This window comes from Tachysurus fulvidraco, chromosome 21, assembly GCF_022655615.1.
Source record: "Tachysurus fulvidraco isolate hzauxx_2018 chromosome 21, HZAU_PFXX_2.0, whole genome shotgun sequence".
NCBI classification, from domain to species: domain Eukaryota; kingdom Metazoa; phylum Chordata; class Actinopteri; order Siluriformes; family Bagridae; genus Tachysurus; species Tachysurus fulvidraco.
In genome coordinates, this window is record NC_062538.1 from 4,705,733 (window position 1) to 4,723,477 (window position 17,745).

Here is a 17,745-nt window from a genome sequence, read left to right on the forward strand (position 1 = left end):
ACATGTTATTCAGCACGGCAACGAGATGGGTCATGGTTTGTCACGTTACTTAGTGTTAATACTGCTCAGCTCAACAATAGGCTGACTAGATGTCTTCTGTTTCGAACCTACGTGACGATTGTGAGAGCATCTCTCATTCTGAGATCTCACTCGACCTGGAGTCTCATTTGGTTTTGAGCTGTTGATCATGTCATATGCGTTGCATTTTCTGCTTCTTTTCATCACCTTGTCATTTCAAACGTGTGAGGCTAATTCTCAGGTAAGATAAAATAATGCATTATAAACTGTAGGCAATATATAATATCCTTATACCTTTTATTCAGCTATAGTACATATCGTAAATACTTCAGGTGTTTTTGTTAGTTATATTCTTACTAGTAATGTTTTATCTGCTATTGACGTTCATATAATAATTTGCAGCTCACCTGTTGAATGAGACTTTTAATGTTTTAATTTGGACAGAGATGATCACAACGCTACAGAGAAATACATACCAGGCAGTGTACTGCAATCCGGTGATTGTCATTACAATGATTGTTAGGTGGCATGTGCACTGAAAAATGTCAGACAGAGAAGAAGAGTAAGGCTGTAATTCTGGCCAATTGATTTTAATACTGTTTTAAAACTTTGCTGGACGTGATTAAATACAGGAAGCTGCTATGACTGGATGGTGAAAATGAGCAATCTATGATCGTCTAAGCACGAGTCACTTGTTTTAGTTTTCCAAAGACGAACTCAAAGACCGTGCATTGACTTAGTTTAGCTAGAATTTGTTGGGCTCAGTCCAGGTAAACCCACAAAATATTCTGGAATTGAGAACTGGGGAGTTTGATCTGAGAAACAAGTGTGAGTCACACCAGATTTATTTTACAAGGTTTATTGCGGTGAAAGAAGGGACAAATCACTAGTATTGAAATGATTTCTAAGTTAGATTTAATAATGTTAACCACATTTGTCTCCCCAAACGTCTTGGCACTTGAAGTGGGCACAGGACCAAATTTGCTCAAATTCCTTTATCATCACTTTTTTAGTAATTCAGTGGCGATAACTGACTAAAATACATTTATCTAAAATAAGATGCTAGTTAAGATTAAATATTTAGACATGAATGATTGTAATGTTGCTGGCTTTAACGAAAAAAATACTAAATCTATGTTTACTGTTACGAATCAGACAGGATGTAACCTTTCTCAGCGCACTGGTCCTATAAGGAAATTGCAGCAAAGTATCATCTACCTAATATACCTAAAGTCCCAGCTCCACCTCATAATGGAAAGTCATTTTGAGTGCAAAGTAATACGACAACAAAAGACGACAGGACAAAACAAATGATAACTAAATACTAATAATAATCAAGACACATGAGGGCCAGGTGTGCAGAAGCGGGGAGGAAAAGACAAGGGCGGGGCAGACACGTGAACAGAGAACGGAAACAAAAGGCACATGGCGAAAGTCCGGGCTGAGTCCTGACAGGCTACCTTTCCAGTGTGCCCCCAGTATATCAAGTATTAACAGGACCTGAGTGATTCCAGAACCTTGTTTGATCAGGTTCATTTTGTTTGAGGTTATGTTTTCATTTATGTTGCTCTGTCATACCAAAATCTATGGTCATATGCCCCTGCTAGCTCCCAGAATTTTTTGAAGATGAATGAAGATTAAATGTGCATTTTCTCTCTTCTTTACAACTAGGGCTACAATGAGGATACCAGGGAGACATTAAAGTCTATAAGAGGTATTTATACTCCATTTGAGTTTATACAGCATCCAGAGCACTAATAAATAGATTTTAATCGATACAATATGAGATACTTTCGCTCAGGGGCATTTCTGAACTGATAAGAGCTGATGTGGTGTTTTCATTTCAACTAAGCAGAAGGCACAGGTGAGACTAGTAAAAGACAAGTTACACTCATTAATCAGGGGACATGAAGTCTGGGTCCTGCTTTTGGGGTGGTGGTGGTTCAAGCGGTTAAGGCTCCAGGTTGTTGATTGGAGGATTGGTGTTCAAGCCCAGCACTGTCAAACTACCACTGTAGGGTCCTTCAGCAAGCCCTTAACCTTAATGTATCATGGCTGACCCTGCACTCTGACCCCAACTTCCAAAGTTGGGATATGCTAAGAAAGAATTTCACTGTAAAGTGACAATATATAGGCTTCTTTATTTTAACTGGAATGAAAACCTGAACCCACACCAGCCCTTTGTGGATACAGTTGATACCCATATAATGGATAGCTGGAACTATGACTTAATATCAGAAATTGTTATCAAATTTGATCAGGATATAGTATTTTGATTAGGCAATTCTGACAGTAGTATGCTGTTACACCATCCCAAAAGTGCTCTATTTTGTTCATATCAGATGACCGAGAAGACCATTGGCATACATTCAGGGTTTACTCGTGTTCATGGAACCAATTTGGAACCAGTTTCAGACTCTAAGTGGACTTTAGGATGCAATACAAACATTTGTGGTACTATAAAATTATTTGGCACCTTGCAAAAATCAGACATTACAAATGCATTGATATAAAGCTTTATATTATGTTCAGATTTGCTCATTTGGCTGGCATTTGTATCCAAATGAAAGACATGGCACATCTGTGCAATTGGGGGTCTTTGCTAAAATCTTTAATCATCGCAGTTTGATGGTGATTTGAACTCAAGACCTTCTGATAAATAACTCTTAACCACTGAGTCATGTCCCAAATGTGACTAAAACTCAATGCTTCTTCTTCAATGAAAGTGAATTTGTTCATCTTGTAATTTTTCAGGGATCTCTCTTTTTGTCCTTATAGAGAAAAGTAGCTGTCAGCCTCGTGAAACTTTGGTCAAGGTATGTGATGAATTTCCAGAGCAGATCCAGTACACCATTGTGCCTAGATGTGTAGCAGTGATGCGGTGTTTGGGCTGTTGTACAGATGAGGCAACAACATGCATGCCTCAAAAAAACAAGACAGTCGAGTTGCAGGTATGAGTCAGTGATGGTGTTCAGCAACAAGATACTGTATATAACTGTAAAAACAATTTTCCTGATTCTTTAGATTTTAATGACTCAGATCTCATGCTGAAACTCTTGCTTGATTTATTTTTGAATAGGTGCTTCGTGTTTACTCTGACAAATCAAATGTAATCATGCTGCCATTTGTGATGCACACTAAGTGTGCGTGCAGGTAAATGACTTTCATATAATTTCATATAAGATTTCATATTGCTATTTGGTGTATCATTTACTGATCAGTATAATATAAAAATGTACAGTTGCTACTATTAATTCTTGGTTTTTTTTTTTGTTTGATCAGCAGATTATTTATCAGTATTAGACTCATTGACTTTCCATGTTTGTAGTTCTATTTCATTTAATTCTTTTCTCCTGTTTTTTCCAACAGACCAAGGAGGAATCGTTTGAATTAGACTGACTTCACTGAATGAATAATGTGTAATTGAATAATTTTTAACTTGAATTTTTGTTACATTTTAATTATGTTGTGTTTAAAATATTTAAAAAATAATTTTATGAACATTTAATAATAGTTTTTTTAAATAAAATAATAATAATAAAACTAATACTAAATAAAATTGCATAAACTCTTGTGTGAATTCTGTGAACTGATATATAAAATGCATAAACATATTTAAAGGTTTTTAGATGTACTTCTGATATTCTTATTAATACTTTTGATATTTTTTTGTATTTTTTTGCTTGATTTTTTTTATCTAGGATCATTTATATGGTCTACACGAAATACACAAGATTTTTTTTTTCACAAATAGGAATTTGGAACATTGAACCATAATAAGGACTATATTTAACATGTTGGAAAATTACTTATTTTACTCTTGACTCACAGGCTGCAAGGTAAAAAATGTTGGAAAAGTTTTATTAGTAGTTGCTGGATTTTTGAAGGGGAAATTTTGTTTTACTCACCAAAACTGTTTATTTTTATTTTTTAAATAAATGCAGTAATTTTTAGTACTTTGTTTTGTGTGGATATCATTTTGAAGACTTTTTTCTAAATTATACTGCTTTATTTTTAGGTTTTGTACATTAATTCCCTTTCTGAGTTGAATTCAAATGAATATGTTTACCATGATCTAGCCGTGTGCTGTTTGTGGTATAAAAAGAACTTTATAGGTTCTAATGTTTATATGTATTTCGTATATCATTTCATCTTTTACAAAAGATTTGCATGGTAAGCATAAACTAATCTTTTGGTGGTTTTACACGTTGGTGAAGCTTCCTGCCAAGACTTCAGTTTCAGACTATCGTAGTAAGTAATATTTCTGAGGTAGTTGCGAAACATTCCACAGAATCGAAAGAAACAGACGTCAGAATTGAAATTGGTATCTATCTATAAATTGAATATAAAGTTGTGCGAATGAAGGTGTGTAAAAAACTGAACATTTCTAAGCCTATGTACAAGACTTATGACAGCACTTTGATGCAAAACATTGAAACAAGTTCTAGTTAGAAGTATTGTTTTTCACACTGGTTATATAACATATTATCCTACATGTTCATATAGCTACAAAGTTCATGTTCATGTAACTTCAAAATTACTTGGGAATTTATTTAAAAAGTGTAAAAATATTCAAAAAACAGAACCAACTAAGTTTAATACTGTAAACTGTGTCAGGTGCTAATTTGTCTAGAAACGATTTTCAAAATTATGCAATATGGGCTTAACATTATTGTGGATGGATGAAAGCATACCTGCTTTGTTATACTATAAAGTGGAAACCAAATATAAAATGGTTTGAAAGTAGGTTTTGAAATGAAAGAAAAGCAAAAAGAATTGTATTTTCATTTCTATTTTCTATTCTACTATTTAAAAAGGTTTCCTGTTCACTTATAAGCTGAATAAACTCTAATAAAAAAGAGTTCTGAATGAGGTAAATTAAGGGAAATCCATCTCTTGGTCTGTTTTGTTTGTTTGTTTGTTTGTTTGTTTGTTTGTTGTTTTTACTTTGCACGTATATTAGATTTATGATGCTTGTTGAATTGGATTAAAAAGTGCTTAACTGTTCCATAAGAGTGTGGTACGTGACACCAGTCACATACTACATTTTATATTGTATAAATGTTTCAATGATTTGTTTTTTGTGGTTAAATCTGACTTTGGAGGAAACAGGAAATGTTTAGTATGTGACTTTTTCTCAGTAAAAATTACTTTTCTGTCACGTTGGCAGGAAGATTAAACCAAAACACGTGTGTGTTTGTTAGATAGATAGATATATAGATATATAGATAGACTTTTTTCATCTCAGAGGAAAACAGATTACAGCAGCTAGCAAACGCTTCGGAAAGTTGGCCAAGATCTAACTGGAGGATGTTCTGTCCTGGGGTTTTAAGAGGCAATAACAGAGATGACAAAAATTTTGTGTAAACATATTCGAGTTAAATTTGTACGAATGAGTTTGTTCATAAATGTTTGGAAATCTCAGCACCTTTCTCACAATTATATAAACTGAACACTTTGACACCAAATTATAAAAAAAATATTTAAAAAGGCAGCATTTTACAGAGTTGTTGACTCTTTTATAAGCCTGTTTTTAATCCCCATTGGTAATGTAGAGAGAGAGAGAGAGAGAGAGAGAGAGAGAGAGAGAGAGAGAGAGAGAGAGAGAGCGTTTGTGTGGGTATTGTGGGCGTGGCTAATTGCAAGTATCCCATGGTGCATTTCGCAGTTTCATTTCGGTATTAAGAAAATATTTTTGTAATCTTAAAATAAGTCATTTAGCGTTGGAATATAAATTGTGCAGATTGCTTTATGATATTATTACAGACGGACGCAGTTGCTGAACTGAGTTAGCGCTATGATTCGCTTACCGTTAGTGAGCAGTGTGTTGTGTTTGGTATCTACTGTGATTCAGAGCCCTAATTCACTATCACTCTTGTTTCTCTTCATCTCGTATAAATCTTTCGCCTTTTACTAAAGATTTCCGTGGAGAGGAGCATTATGAGTATCAACTAATTTTTTGTGGCTCCACATTTATGTGGAGCTGATAATTCTTGTTAAAAAGAGACATATAATATATTCCTATTCAGATTATTATACTTAATAAAATGTATACTGTGGAAGTGGGAATTAACCACACCCAAAATAAAGTAAGGAGTTTAGTTTGGGGTAAGTTTTACGTGTTTTGTGATATTGTTTAAAAGTTAGGATGCATTATAGCACTAACATTAGGTTTATTAAACTCATTCATAACTTCAGAAAGAGACCACTAGGAGGCCGAATAATGATATGCATCCCATGGTGCATTGCGCATGTTCGTTTAAAAAATATATAAATACAATTAGGTTATTTTAGGTCATTTGTTGTTCTGCTTTTTTTTTTTTTTTTGTAAATTTGTACTGCTTTAATGTATTTAATAGAAACTAATGTATTATAGTAGTGAGTTAGCTAGTGATAATCTGTTCACCATTTTCTTGCAGTGTGTTGTGTTTGGTATCTACTGTGATTCAGAGCCCCAGATCAGTATCACTCTTGTTTCTCTTCATCTCGTATAAATCTTTCGCCTTTTACTAAAGATTTCCGTGGAGAGGAGCATTATGAGTATCAACTAATTTTTTGTGGCTCTACATTTATGTGGAGCTGATAATTCTTGTTAAAAACAGAATGAAACAACCATATAAAACTTAAATTGGATTATTGATAGATTTATGTAAATTTCTTGTAGTTAGGTTTACTTTACTTGTTAGGTAATTGATTCTCATTGGTATAGAATAGCTAAGGATCTAAATGGGAAAGAATTTTATCTGTAATCTTTACAGATCTTGAAATACAATGTAAAGTGTAAAATAGTGTGCTGTAGCACCACCATCGGGTTGATCAAGCTCATCGTACATGCCTGAGGAAATACTGCAGAACGCCCAACATTTATATCTTAATTCCAAGGGATATACAGGTGCAGCTCAATAAATTAAAATGTCGTGGAAAAGTTCGTTTATTTCAATAATTCAACTCAAATAGTGAAATTCGTGTATTATATACATTCAATACATGCAGACTGAAGTAGTTTAAGTCTTTGGTACTTTAAATTGTGATGATTTTGGCTCACATTTAACAATAACCTAATGTCTGTGTGTACTGAATTTATATAATACACTAGTTTCACTATTTGAGTTGAATTACTAAAATAAATGAACTTTTCCACGACATTCTAATTTATTGACATGCACCTTCAACAGTTCAACACTGGACTACACACACACACACAAACACACACACACACACACACACACACACACACACACACACACACACACACTGCATTCATGCTGCATCTAAACACTGGACTATACACACACACACACACACACACACACACACACACACACACACACACACACACACACACTGCATTGAATTTAGTATAACAATCTATCTGACAATAAGCTATCGGTACCACAGGACATGTCTGTATCTGTAGAGTCTGTTGCACCTTACATATATATATATATATATATATATATATATATATATATATATATATATATATATATATATATATATATACTGTATATAATGTGTAGTGCATTGTAAATATATCTAGTATTTTCCGCATTTGCATATTTTTTTTAACCTGTTTGTAAATTGTTCTAATTTCTGTTTCTTAACTACTGTATGTAAATGGTTCTGCAATTTCTGGAGCTTGCTCCCAAGAATTTCACTCACTCACATTGGCACATGTGCTGTGGTGATGTGACAATAAAGGTGACTTGACTTGACTATATTTAAAATAGGTCATACAAAGGATCCCATGTGTATTTTAAGTGATTTAATAATTTATTAAATTTTACACAATTAAAATTTATTTGTATAGCACTTTTAACAATTGTCTCAAAGCAGCTTTACAGAACATAAACATAAAACAAAAGGTTAATATAAAGGATAATACAAAGATTATTATAATACAAAAAAATTCAAGATTAATATTAGATACATTCAAATGCAAAATAAGGTTAAAACTTTTACACATAACATATTCTACAGATAAAATATATTCTATATTTGACACTTACATATTCTACTGTTACAAAGCCTCACATTCTCTCTTTTTGTAATGCATGATTGTTTGTCATTTCAAATTTACCTTATAATTTATAATTTTTATAAATGATTATTATTATAAACTTTATAATCCTACACAACATTTTATTTTTTTTCTTCAAAACTGAAATATTAAGAGTCCATTATTATTTAGTGAACCAGTGTTAATGTATTTACTGATTAAGACTGCAAAGCACTTGTGTATGTCGCTCTGGATAAATGCCATAAATGTAAATGTATTAAGCCTTATTCTGACAAGCTACAATCTTACAGCATACAGTATAAAGCAAACATGAAATGAACATTATATTAAACAGAACGGCATCATTTACATTGTTTGTAACCATTATTGTCTATTTATTATAAACATTCTTACATTCCTGAGGAAATAAAACCCATTGGTAACTTCAAACACTTCTTAACTTCTCACGCTTCAACTTCCATTTAGAGGGATGTACTGTAACTACTAGCTAAACAGTGAAAGACCTGGGTGTTAAATTAGACAGCATCTTGTCTTTTGAAAATCATATTGCCTATATTACAAACACAGCCTTCTTCCACCTTAGAAATATTGCCAAGCGAAGAAACATCCTATCTTTATCTGAGGCTGAGAAGCTAGTTCATGCATTTATGACCTCTAGACTGGACTATTGTAATGCATTACTAGGTGGTTGTCCTGCATCTTTAATAAATAGGCTACAGTTAGTAAAAAATGCAGCTGCCAGAGTTCTTCAGGACAATAAAATATCACCATATAACCCCAATTTTTGCATCTCTACACTGGCTACCTGTTAAATTTAGAATTGATTACAATCTGCTGCTACTTACAGTATGTGCAAGGCTCTTAATGGTTTAGCTCCCATGTATCTAACTACTCTTCTAACAAGTTTACAATCCTTCATGCCCAGAATATCAAAATCTACTAAAGGTGGTAGAGCATTTTTGTATTTATCTCCCAAACTTTGGAATAGTCTTCCTGATAGTGTTTGGGGTTCAGACACACTTTCCAAGTTAAAATGTAGATTAAAAACTTAAAAACTCTCTCTTTCTACCCATCCCGAGGCATTCAGAAATTGTACCAGTTCCAATTGTCTTCCGTGCCATGAAAATTGTGGACCTCCACTGAGATGGGGCAGATGCTGTGAGGATCCTGAGGCATCTAGAGATTTACCAGCTCCAGTTAGACTCTCCTATACTAAGAGGAGATACCAAATACATGTGGTCTTTAAGGACAACAAGCTCCTCATCAATACAACATTTGTCGAACTGTATATTTATAATCACACTCTCCAGTGTCACCCAAATGAGCATGGGTTTCCCTTTGAGTCTGGTTTCTCTCAAGGTTTCTTCCTTTATCATCCAAGGTAGTTCCTTGCCACTGCTGACTGAGCCACCTCAGACATGCTCATAAATACACATATAAGATAAATAAGATAAGATAACTACAAACACGTAAATATATCTATTATCCTTGAATTTTGTATTATATTATTCTTTATATTATTATCGTTTTGTTTCATGTTTATCTTCTGTAACGCTGCGTTGAGACAATGTCAATTGTTAAAAGCGTTCTACAAATAAATTTGAATTGAATTGTACTTCAGGTAAAGACCAATGGGGGCGGAATAATGATATGTATCCCATGGTGCATTGCGCATGTAACTTTTAAAAAGATAAATAACATTAATTTTAGGTAATATGTCGTTCTGCTTTTTTGTAACGTTGTACGGCTATTATGTATTTAGGTATTTAATACGAACTCAGTTATATTAGTGAGTTAACTAGTAATAATCTGTTCACCATTATCTTGCGGTGTGTTTTGTTTGGTATCTACTGTGATTCTGAGCCCGCTTCAGTATCACTCTTGTTTCTCTTCATCTCGTATAAATCTTTCGCCTTTTACTAAAGATTTCCGTGGAGAGGAGCATTATGAGTATCAACTAATTTTTTGTGGCTCCACATTTATGTGGAGCTGATAATTCTTGTTAAAAACAGACATCCAGTACGTTCCTGTAAAGATTACTTTACTTAGTAAGGTGTATACTGCGAGCTAATTAAAAATGAGGAATTTAAATTGGGGTAAATTTTACGTGTTTTGTGATATTGTTTAAAAATTAGGATGCATTATAGCACCAACATTAGGTTTATTAAAATTAGGAGTTTAAATTGGGGTAAGTTTTACGTGTTTTGTGATATTGTTTAAAAATTAGGATGCATTATAGCACCAACATTAGGTTTATTAAACAACATTAGGTACATTCTTTATAAGCATTATTTACCCTCGCAAAAAGTATATACCTCTAAAATGTTTCATAGTGGAAATAAAACTCATTGGTAACTTCAGAAAGAGACCACTAGGAGGCCGAATAATGATATGTATCCCATGGTGCATTGCGCATGTTCGTTTAAAAAATATATAAATACAATTTTCTTAGGTTATTTTAGGTCATTTGTTGTTCTGCTTTTTTTTTTGTGAATTTGTACTGCTTTAATGTATTTAATAGAAACTCAGTTATAGTAGTGAGTTAGCTAGTGATAATCTGCTCACCATTTTCTTGCAGTGTGTTGTGTTCGGTATCTACTGTGATTCAGAGCCCCAGTTCAGTATCACTCTTGTTTCTCTTCATCTCGTATAAATCTTTCGCCTTTTACTAAAGATTTCCGTGGAGAGGAGTATTATGAGTATCAACTAATTTTTTGTGGCTCCACATTTATGTGGAGCTGATAATTCTTGTTAAAAACAGATTCAAACAATTCTATAAAGTATACTGCGTATCTCTAACTTTACGCAGATATGTTCAGTTTCAGACCAGCTCCAAAGCAGGTTTGAACGTGGGCAACAGGTGACATCGCTGATTTTCAGGATTGCTTTGAATGTATGTAATGTCTGGAATATTTTAAGGCGACTTCATCAACTTGAAAGTGTACATGGGATCAGTTACAAACTACTCACCACACGCTTCAACCAGAAGCCGTGGATGGCTGCTAACGTTCGTGCGCTGCTGTAGATTAGAGACCTATCCTTTAGAACAGGGGACAGGGCGGCCCTAAGAACAGCAAGGGCCAAACTGCCCCAAGCCATCAGAGAAGCAAAGTGCGCACATGCCCATACAATCCACGGCCACTTCCGGGACAGCAGAGACACCTGGCGCATGTGGCAGGGCATACAGGCGATCACGAACTACAAGACAGCTTCACCTGCCTGTGATAGTGATGCCTCCCTCCCAGATGCGAATGACTTCTACGCTCAGTTTGAGGAACAACATAACAGCAAGGAAGACTCCGTTCGACGACCAGGTACTCTGTCTATCCACGGCCGACGTGAGGAGAACTCTATTCAGAGTTAACCCACGGAAGGCTGCTGGACCAGACAGCATTCCTGGCAGGATGCACAGGGAATGCGCAGAACAGCTAACGGATGTCTTCACTGACATCTTCAACGTTTCCCTGAGCAGCGCTGTTATTCCTACGTTGCTCCACAGACAATGCAATTGCCATGGCCCTTCATTTAGCCCTCACCCACCAAATGCTATTCACAGACTTTAGTTCAGCATTCAATACAATCATCTCTAAGCACCTGATTGGGACTGAACACCTCCCTCTGCAACTGGATCCTGGACTTCCTGACTGGGAGACCTCAGTCAGTCCGCATCATCTCCAGCACCACCACACTGAGCACTGGAGCCTCTCACGGCTGCGTGCTCAGTCCACTGCTGTTCACTCTGCTGACTCATGACTGTTCAGCAATGCACAGATTGAACCATATTATCAAGTTCACTGATGACATGACAGTGGTGGGTCTCATCATCAAGAATGACAAGTCAACATACAGAGATGAGGTGCAACAGCTAACTGCCTGGTGTAGAGCCAATAACCTGTCTCTGAATGTTGATAAAACTAAAGAGGTGGTTGTTGACTTCAGAAGAGCACAGAGAAACCACTCTCCGCTGAACATCGATGGATCATCTGTAGAGATCGTCATGAGCACCAAATTTCTTGGTGTTCATCTAGTGAAGAACTTCACCTGGTCACTCAACACCAGCTCCATCACCAAGGAAGCCCAGCAGCATCTCTACTTCTTACAAAGTCTGAGAAAGGCACATCCTAACTACTTTTTACACTGTCGGGTTTGGAACTGCACCATCTCAGATCGCAAAACCCTGCAGCAGATAGTAAGGACAGCTGAGAAGATCACTGGAGTCTTTTTTCCCACTATCATGAACATTTACACCACATGTTGCATCCGCAATTCCAACAGCATTGTGGACCTTACACACCCCTCACAGACACTCTTCACCCTGCTGCCCATATGGAAAAAGGTACCAAAGCATTCGGGCCCTCATGACCAGACTGTGTAACAGTTTTTTTCCACAAGCCATCAGATTCCTTAATAACTGAACTGAACTGTACTGAGCACAACACACACGTACATAAACCGTATGGACTGCACAGACCTACACCAAATACACACACTTCCAATATATATCCATCAATCTGTTTACATGCTGTTTTTGCACACTTTTTTTGCTCTTTGCACATGCTGTCTCACATTTCAGTCGATTGCTGTTTTGCACAATAAATCTTTTGCCTTTTACTAAAGATTTCCGTGGAGAGGAGCATTATGAGTATTAACTAATATACTTATTTGTTAATTTGCTACTTATTTGTGGAGCAGATTATACTTGTTAAAAACAGAATGAAAGCCATGCAAACTCTATATTATGATAGATAAATTATTTGGATATACAGGTGCAGCTCAATTAATTAGAATGTTGTGGAAAAGTTTATTTATTTCAATAATTCAACTCAAATAGTGAGACTCGAGTATTATATAAATTCAGTACACACAGACTGAAGTAGTTTAAGTCTTTTGTACTTTTAATTGTGATGATTTTGGCTCACATTTTACAAAAACCCACCAATTAACTATCTCAAAAATTTTCAAAAAACAGTTTATCTAAGAAGAAGAACTTGACTGTTGCCCAGTGGTCCAAATTCCTCTTTTCAGATGAGAGCAAGCACCAAAACACCAAAAGTTGGTTAAATGACCATGGTATTGGTGTGCTTGACTGGCCAGCAAACTCACCAGCCCTGAACTTGTCAATTAGAAAATGACAAACAAGAGACCAAAAAAATGCAGATGAGTTGAAGGCAAAGAAACCTGGGCAGTGCCACAGACTGATCATCTCCATGCCAGGCCGAATTTGAAGCATTAATTAAAGCAAAAGGAGCCCCAACCAAGTATCGAGTACATATATACAGTAAATGAACTTTCCAGAAGGTCAACAATTCACTAAAAATGTTTTTTTTTATTGGTGGGTTTTTGTTAAATGTGAACCAAAATCATTACAATTAAAAGTACCAAAGACTTAAACTACTTCAGTCTGTGTGTACTGAATTTATATAATACACGAGTTTCAATATTTGTGTTGAATTACCAAAATTAATTAACTTTTCTACAACATTCTAATTTATTGAGCTGCACCTGTATATTTAAAATAGGTCATAAAAAGGATCACCTGTATTTCAAGTGATTTAATCATTTATGCAAAATAAGATTAAAACTTTTACATTTCACTGAAACCCTTCATCTTACATATTCTTCCGTTGCAAAGCTTTGCATTCTATCTTTTTATAATGCATGATTGTGTTATTTTAAATCTACTTTGAAATTTACCTGAAAAGCCAGTGCTGGATCACTATTGCTATCTAGGGTAATCCTACACTATATATATATATATATATATATATATATATATATATATATATATATATATATATATATATATATATATATATATATATATATAACAACTTTTTTCCCAAATCTGTGAAATATTGGGAGAATTATTTAGTGACCCAGTGTTAATGTATTTCTTGATAGAGACTGCAAAGTACTTTTGTATGTTGCTCTGGATAAATGCCATTAATGTAAATGTATTATAATCTGACAAGCTAGAATCTTACAGCATAAAGTATAAAGCAAACATAGAAACAACATTGGATTAAACAGAACAGCATCATTTACATTCTTTATAAGCATTATTTACCCTCGCAAAAAGTATATACCTCTAAAATGTTTCATAGTGGAAATAAAACTCATTGGTAACTTCAGAAAGAGACCACTAGGGGGCGGAATAATGATATGTATCCCATGGTGCATTGCGCATGTTCGTTTAAAAAAATATATAAATACAATTTTCTTAGGTTATTTTAGGTCATTTGTTGTTCTGCTTTTTTGTAAATTTGTACTGCTTTAATGTATTTAATAGAAACTCAGTTATAGTAGTGAGTTAGCTAGTGAAAATCTGTTTACCATTAGCTTGCGGTGTGTTGTGTTTGGTGTCTACTGTGATTCAGAGCCCCAGTTCAGTATCACTCTTGTTTCTCTTCATCTCGTATAAATCTTTCGCCTTTTACTAAAGATTTCCGTGGAGAGGAGCATTATGAGTATCAACTAATTTTTTGTGGCTCCACATTTATGTGGAGCTGATAATTCTTGTTAAAAACAGAATCAAGCAATAATACAAAATTCAGACTACATTGTTGGTAGGTTTACTTAGACTTTTTGAACTTTGGCTTGTTTTCACGGAAATTTGGCTTAATTTGATTGAATAAGCCAAGGATCCGACGGGGAAAGACTTTCATCTGTAAGCTTTACAGATCTTAACACAATGTAAAGTATAAAATAATGTGCTGTAGCACCACCATTAGGTTGATCAAGCTCATCTTACATGCCTAAGGAAATACTGCAGAATGCCCAACATGTATATCTTAATTCCAAGGGTGATACAGGTGCAGCTCAATAAATTAAAATGTCGTGGAAAAGTTCATTTATTTCGGGAATTTAACTCTAATAGCGAAACTCAGGTATTTTATATACATTCAGTACACACATACTGAAGTAGTTTAAATCTTTGGTATTTTTAATTGTGATGATTTCACTCACATTTAACAAAAACCCACCAATTCACTGTTTAAAAAACCTAGAACATGGTGACATGCCAATCAGCTAACCAACTCAAAACATCTGCAAAGTTTTCCTGAGCCATCAAAATGGTCTCTCAATTTGGTTCACTAGGCTACACAATCTTGGGAAAGACTGCTGCTTTGACAGTTGTCCAGAAGACAATCATCGACACCCTTAACAATGAGCATAAACCATAAACCTCGATCGCCAAAGAAGCTGGCTGTCTTCTTTTCAGATAGGAGAAAATTTTGTATTTCATTTTACAAGTTACTGCACCGTTTACCAAGAAATTTTAGAGCACTTCATGCTTCCTTCTGCTGACCAGCTTTTTAAAGATGCTGATTTCATTTTCCAGCAGGGTCTTATGAAGTATTCAAATTTTTTGAGATAGTGAATTGGTAGGCTTTTGTTAAATGTACCAAAGACTTAAATTACTTCAGTCTGTGTGTACTGAATTTATATAATACATGAGTTTCACTATTAGAGTTAAATTTCCATGACTTTCCATAAACTTTTCCATGACATTTTAATTTATTGACATGCACCTGTATATGCACATGATCTGTCTCATTTTATTATAAACTTAAACACAAACGATCTAGATGAACTGACTAACAGCATAGTCACTACCTTCAATAGCACATTAGACATCATTGCCCCCATCCGATTAAAGTAGGTTACTTTAATTCACGCCCTCTTGAGAGCAACCCGTAACCTCGAGCGAATGTGGAGACAAACTAAATTAGAGGTTTTTAGAATTGCATATAAGGACAGTAATTCCAGCTATAGACAGTCTCTTAAAGCTGCTAGGGCTGAGCACCTGAGCAAACTCATAGAAAATAACCAAAACTATCCCAGGTTTTTATGTAGCACTGAGGCAAAATTTACAAAAAAAAATCCCCACAGAGATCTGAAAACACTATTCCATCACAGTTCAGTAGTGAGGAGTTTATGAGTTCCTTCACTGATAAAATTGAAAGTATCAGGAACAAATTAGTTGATGTTCAACCCCTGACAGCATCTCATGACCCAGTCCCACCTTAAGCTCTACACTCACTACAGTGCTTTACAAGTACAGGACAGAAAGAGCTAGATAAACTTATTACTACATCTAAATCATCAACATATGTATTAGATCCCATTCTAACTAAATTACTGAAAGAAGTGTTACAGAAAGCTGTTGAGCCTCTTCTTAATATTATTAACTCCTCGTTATCTTTAGGTCATATCCCTAAATCCTTCAAGTTGGCAGTTATTAGGACCCTCATTAAAAGCCTAATTTAGATCCTAATGAACTATCAAATTACAGGCATATTTCACACCTTTCATTTATGTCTAAAATACTAGAAAAGGTTGTGTCTGCTCAACTGTGCTCCTTCTTACAGGAGAACAATATCTCTGAAGAGTTTTAGTCAGGATTCAGTTCCCGTTATAGCACAGAAACTGCACTTGTTAAAGTTTACAAATGACTTGTTCTTAGCTTCGGACCAAGACTGTACAGTATGTCCCTATAGTTCTACTTGATTTTAGTGCTGCATACGACACTATAGATCATTACAAAATTACATAGGTTCAGGGACAGGCTTTAAGTTGGTTTAGATCCTACCTGTCTGATTGATACTATTTTGTAGAATTAAATGGTGAATCCGCCAGTTTATTGCCAGTTAATTATGTGATCCCTCAAGGATCAGTTCTAGGACCTCTGCTTTTCTCAATATACATGCTTCCCTTAGGGAACATCATTAGGAGGCATTGCTGACGATACCCAGTTATATATCTCATCAAAACAAGATGAAATAATTAAATTGTCTAAATTAACTGAGTGTGTTAAAGAGATAAAATATTGGATGACCTGTAATTTTCATTTTGTAAAACTTTGACTCTTATCGGTCCAAAAACCAGTACACAGAAGCTCTCACACTTTAACTTCCATTAGAGGGATGTACTGTAACTACTAGCTCAACAGTGAAAGACCTGGGTGTTATATTAGACAGCATATTGTCTTTTGAAAATCATATCGCCTATATTACAAACACAGCCTTCTTCCACCTTAGAAATATCTCTTCAGTCAGGCGTATACATAATACATCCCATGATCTTGTACTCTAATACAGCTGACCAAATGCTCATTATCCTCTAGTGCAGGGGTGTCAAACTCAAATTCACAGTGGGCCAAAATATAAAACTGAGATAAAGTCACGGGCCAAACTGAATATTTATTGAAAAATTAACTGCAACTGATATGTAATGTTCAACCTTTTTTATATGGAAACAAACTTTAGTTTTGCTTAAATACAGGATTTGGAACAACCAGAGCTTGATATTACAAACACATAAGAAATTAAACAGACACATCAGTGGTGTTCATTTCGCAAACTTTGACCATACACTTTTGGACAAACTCTCCCTCATTAAAGGGCAGGGCAGATTTTGCTGTCTCTGCTGCCACAATAAAGCTTTACAGCCTTTACAGCAGCTTCACTTTTTGATTTTGCTTTCATGAACATAGTCTGCTGGGAAACCAGACTTTTTTCATCTCCTCCGCGTTCTGGAGCTTCTGCTTTACGTCCAGGTCCTTATACTTCTCATAATGTTTCGTGTCATAGTGTCTTCTTATGTTATATTCTTGCGTTAGACACGTTAGCTCCGTTAGCACACAAGACAAACAGATCTGTCCTTTATATTCGTGAACAGATAATCTGCCTCCCACCTGAAAGCTC

At 35.0% G+C, this 17,745-nt stretch overlaps 1 protein-coding gene, 5 non-coding genes and 1 pseudogene across 8 annotated transcripts; all 7 read left to right on the plus strand.

Moving 5' to 3' along the window:
- The first annotated feature begins 9 nt into the window (after positions 1-9).
- On the plus strand, positions 10-3,964 carry LOC113646948 (snake venom vascular endothelial growth factor toxin HF). 3 transcript variants are annotated; one of them, XM_027153463.2, is made up of 5 exons: positions 10-259; positions 1,690-1,732; positions 2,773-2,969; positions 3,098-3,171; positions 3,388-3,964. In XM_027153463.2, the coding sequence occupies exons 1-5, from the start codon at positions 188-190 to the stop codon at positions 3,410-3,412; spliced, it is 411 nt and encodes a 136-aa protein (XP_027009264.2). In that variant the 5' UTR covers positions 10-187; the 3' UTR covers positions 3,413-3,964. The 3 variants fall into 3 exon arrangements, 2 of the variants coding, with proteins under 2 accessions (XP_027009264.2, XP_027009265.2); XM_027153464.2 differs by having other exon boundaries at positions 17-259; positions 2,797-2,969; positions 3,388-3,955; XR_003441559.2 differs by lacking the exons at positions 10-259; positions 3,098-3,171; positions 3,388-3,964 and adding an exon at positions 865-1,564 and having other exon boundaries at positions 2,797-2,896.
- Positions 3,965-5,887: 1,923 nt separating this feature from the next.
- LOC113646983 lies at positions 5,888-6,002 on the plus strand. Its single transcript, XR_003441572.1, has one exon. It is a non-coding gene; the product is annotated as a U5 spliceosomal RNA (small nuclear RNA).
- A 481-nt stretch (positions 6,003-6,483) lies between these two features.
- Positions 6,484-6,598, plus strand: LOC113646977. The gene has a single exon (XR_003441567.1). It is a non-coding gene; the product is annotated as a U5 spliceosomal RNA (small nuclear RNA).
- Positions 6,599-9,913: 3,315 nt separating this feature from the next.
- On the plus strand, positions 9,914-10,028 carry LOC113646982. Its single transcript, XR_003441571.1, has one exon. It is a non-coding gene; the product is annotated as a U5 spliceosomal RNA (small nuclear RNA).
- A 634-nt stretch (positions 10,029-10,662) lies between these two features.
- On the plus strand, positions 10,663-10,777 carry LOC113646978. The gene has a single exon (XR_003441568.2). It is a non-coding gene; the product is annotated as a U5 spliceosomal RNA (small nuclear RNA).
- A 1,813-nt stretch (positions 10,778-12,590) lies between these two features.
- On the plus strand, positions 12,591-12,730 carry LOC113646979 (annotated as a pseudogene).
- Positions 12,731-14,430: 1,700 nt separating this feature from the next.
- Positions 14,431-14,545, plus strand: LOC113646976. The gene has a single exon (XR_003441566.2). It is a non-coding gene; the product is annotated as a U5 spliceosomal RNA (small nuclear RNA).
- The last annotated feature ends 3,200 nt before the right edge of the window (positions 14,546-17,745 follow it).

Bases quoted from the DNA above. Each gene is read 5' to 3' on its own strand.
- LOC113646948 (XM_027153463.2), top strand. From the start codon at position 188: ATGTCATATGCGTTGCATTTTCTGCTTCTTTTCATCACCTTGTCATTT. The intron at 2,970-3,097 runs GTATGAGTCAGT...ATTTTTGAATAG, and splicing joins ACAAGACAGTCGAGTTGCAG to GTGCTTCGTGTTTACTCTGA. The intron at 3,172-3,387 runs GTAAATGACTTT...TTTTTCCAACAG, and splicing joins CACACTAAGTGTGCGTGCAG to ACCAAGGAGGAATCGTTTGA.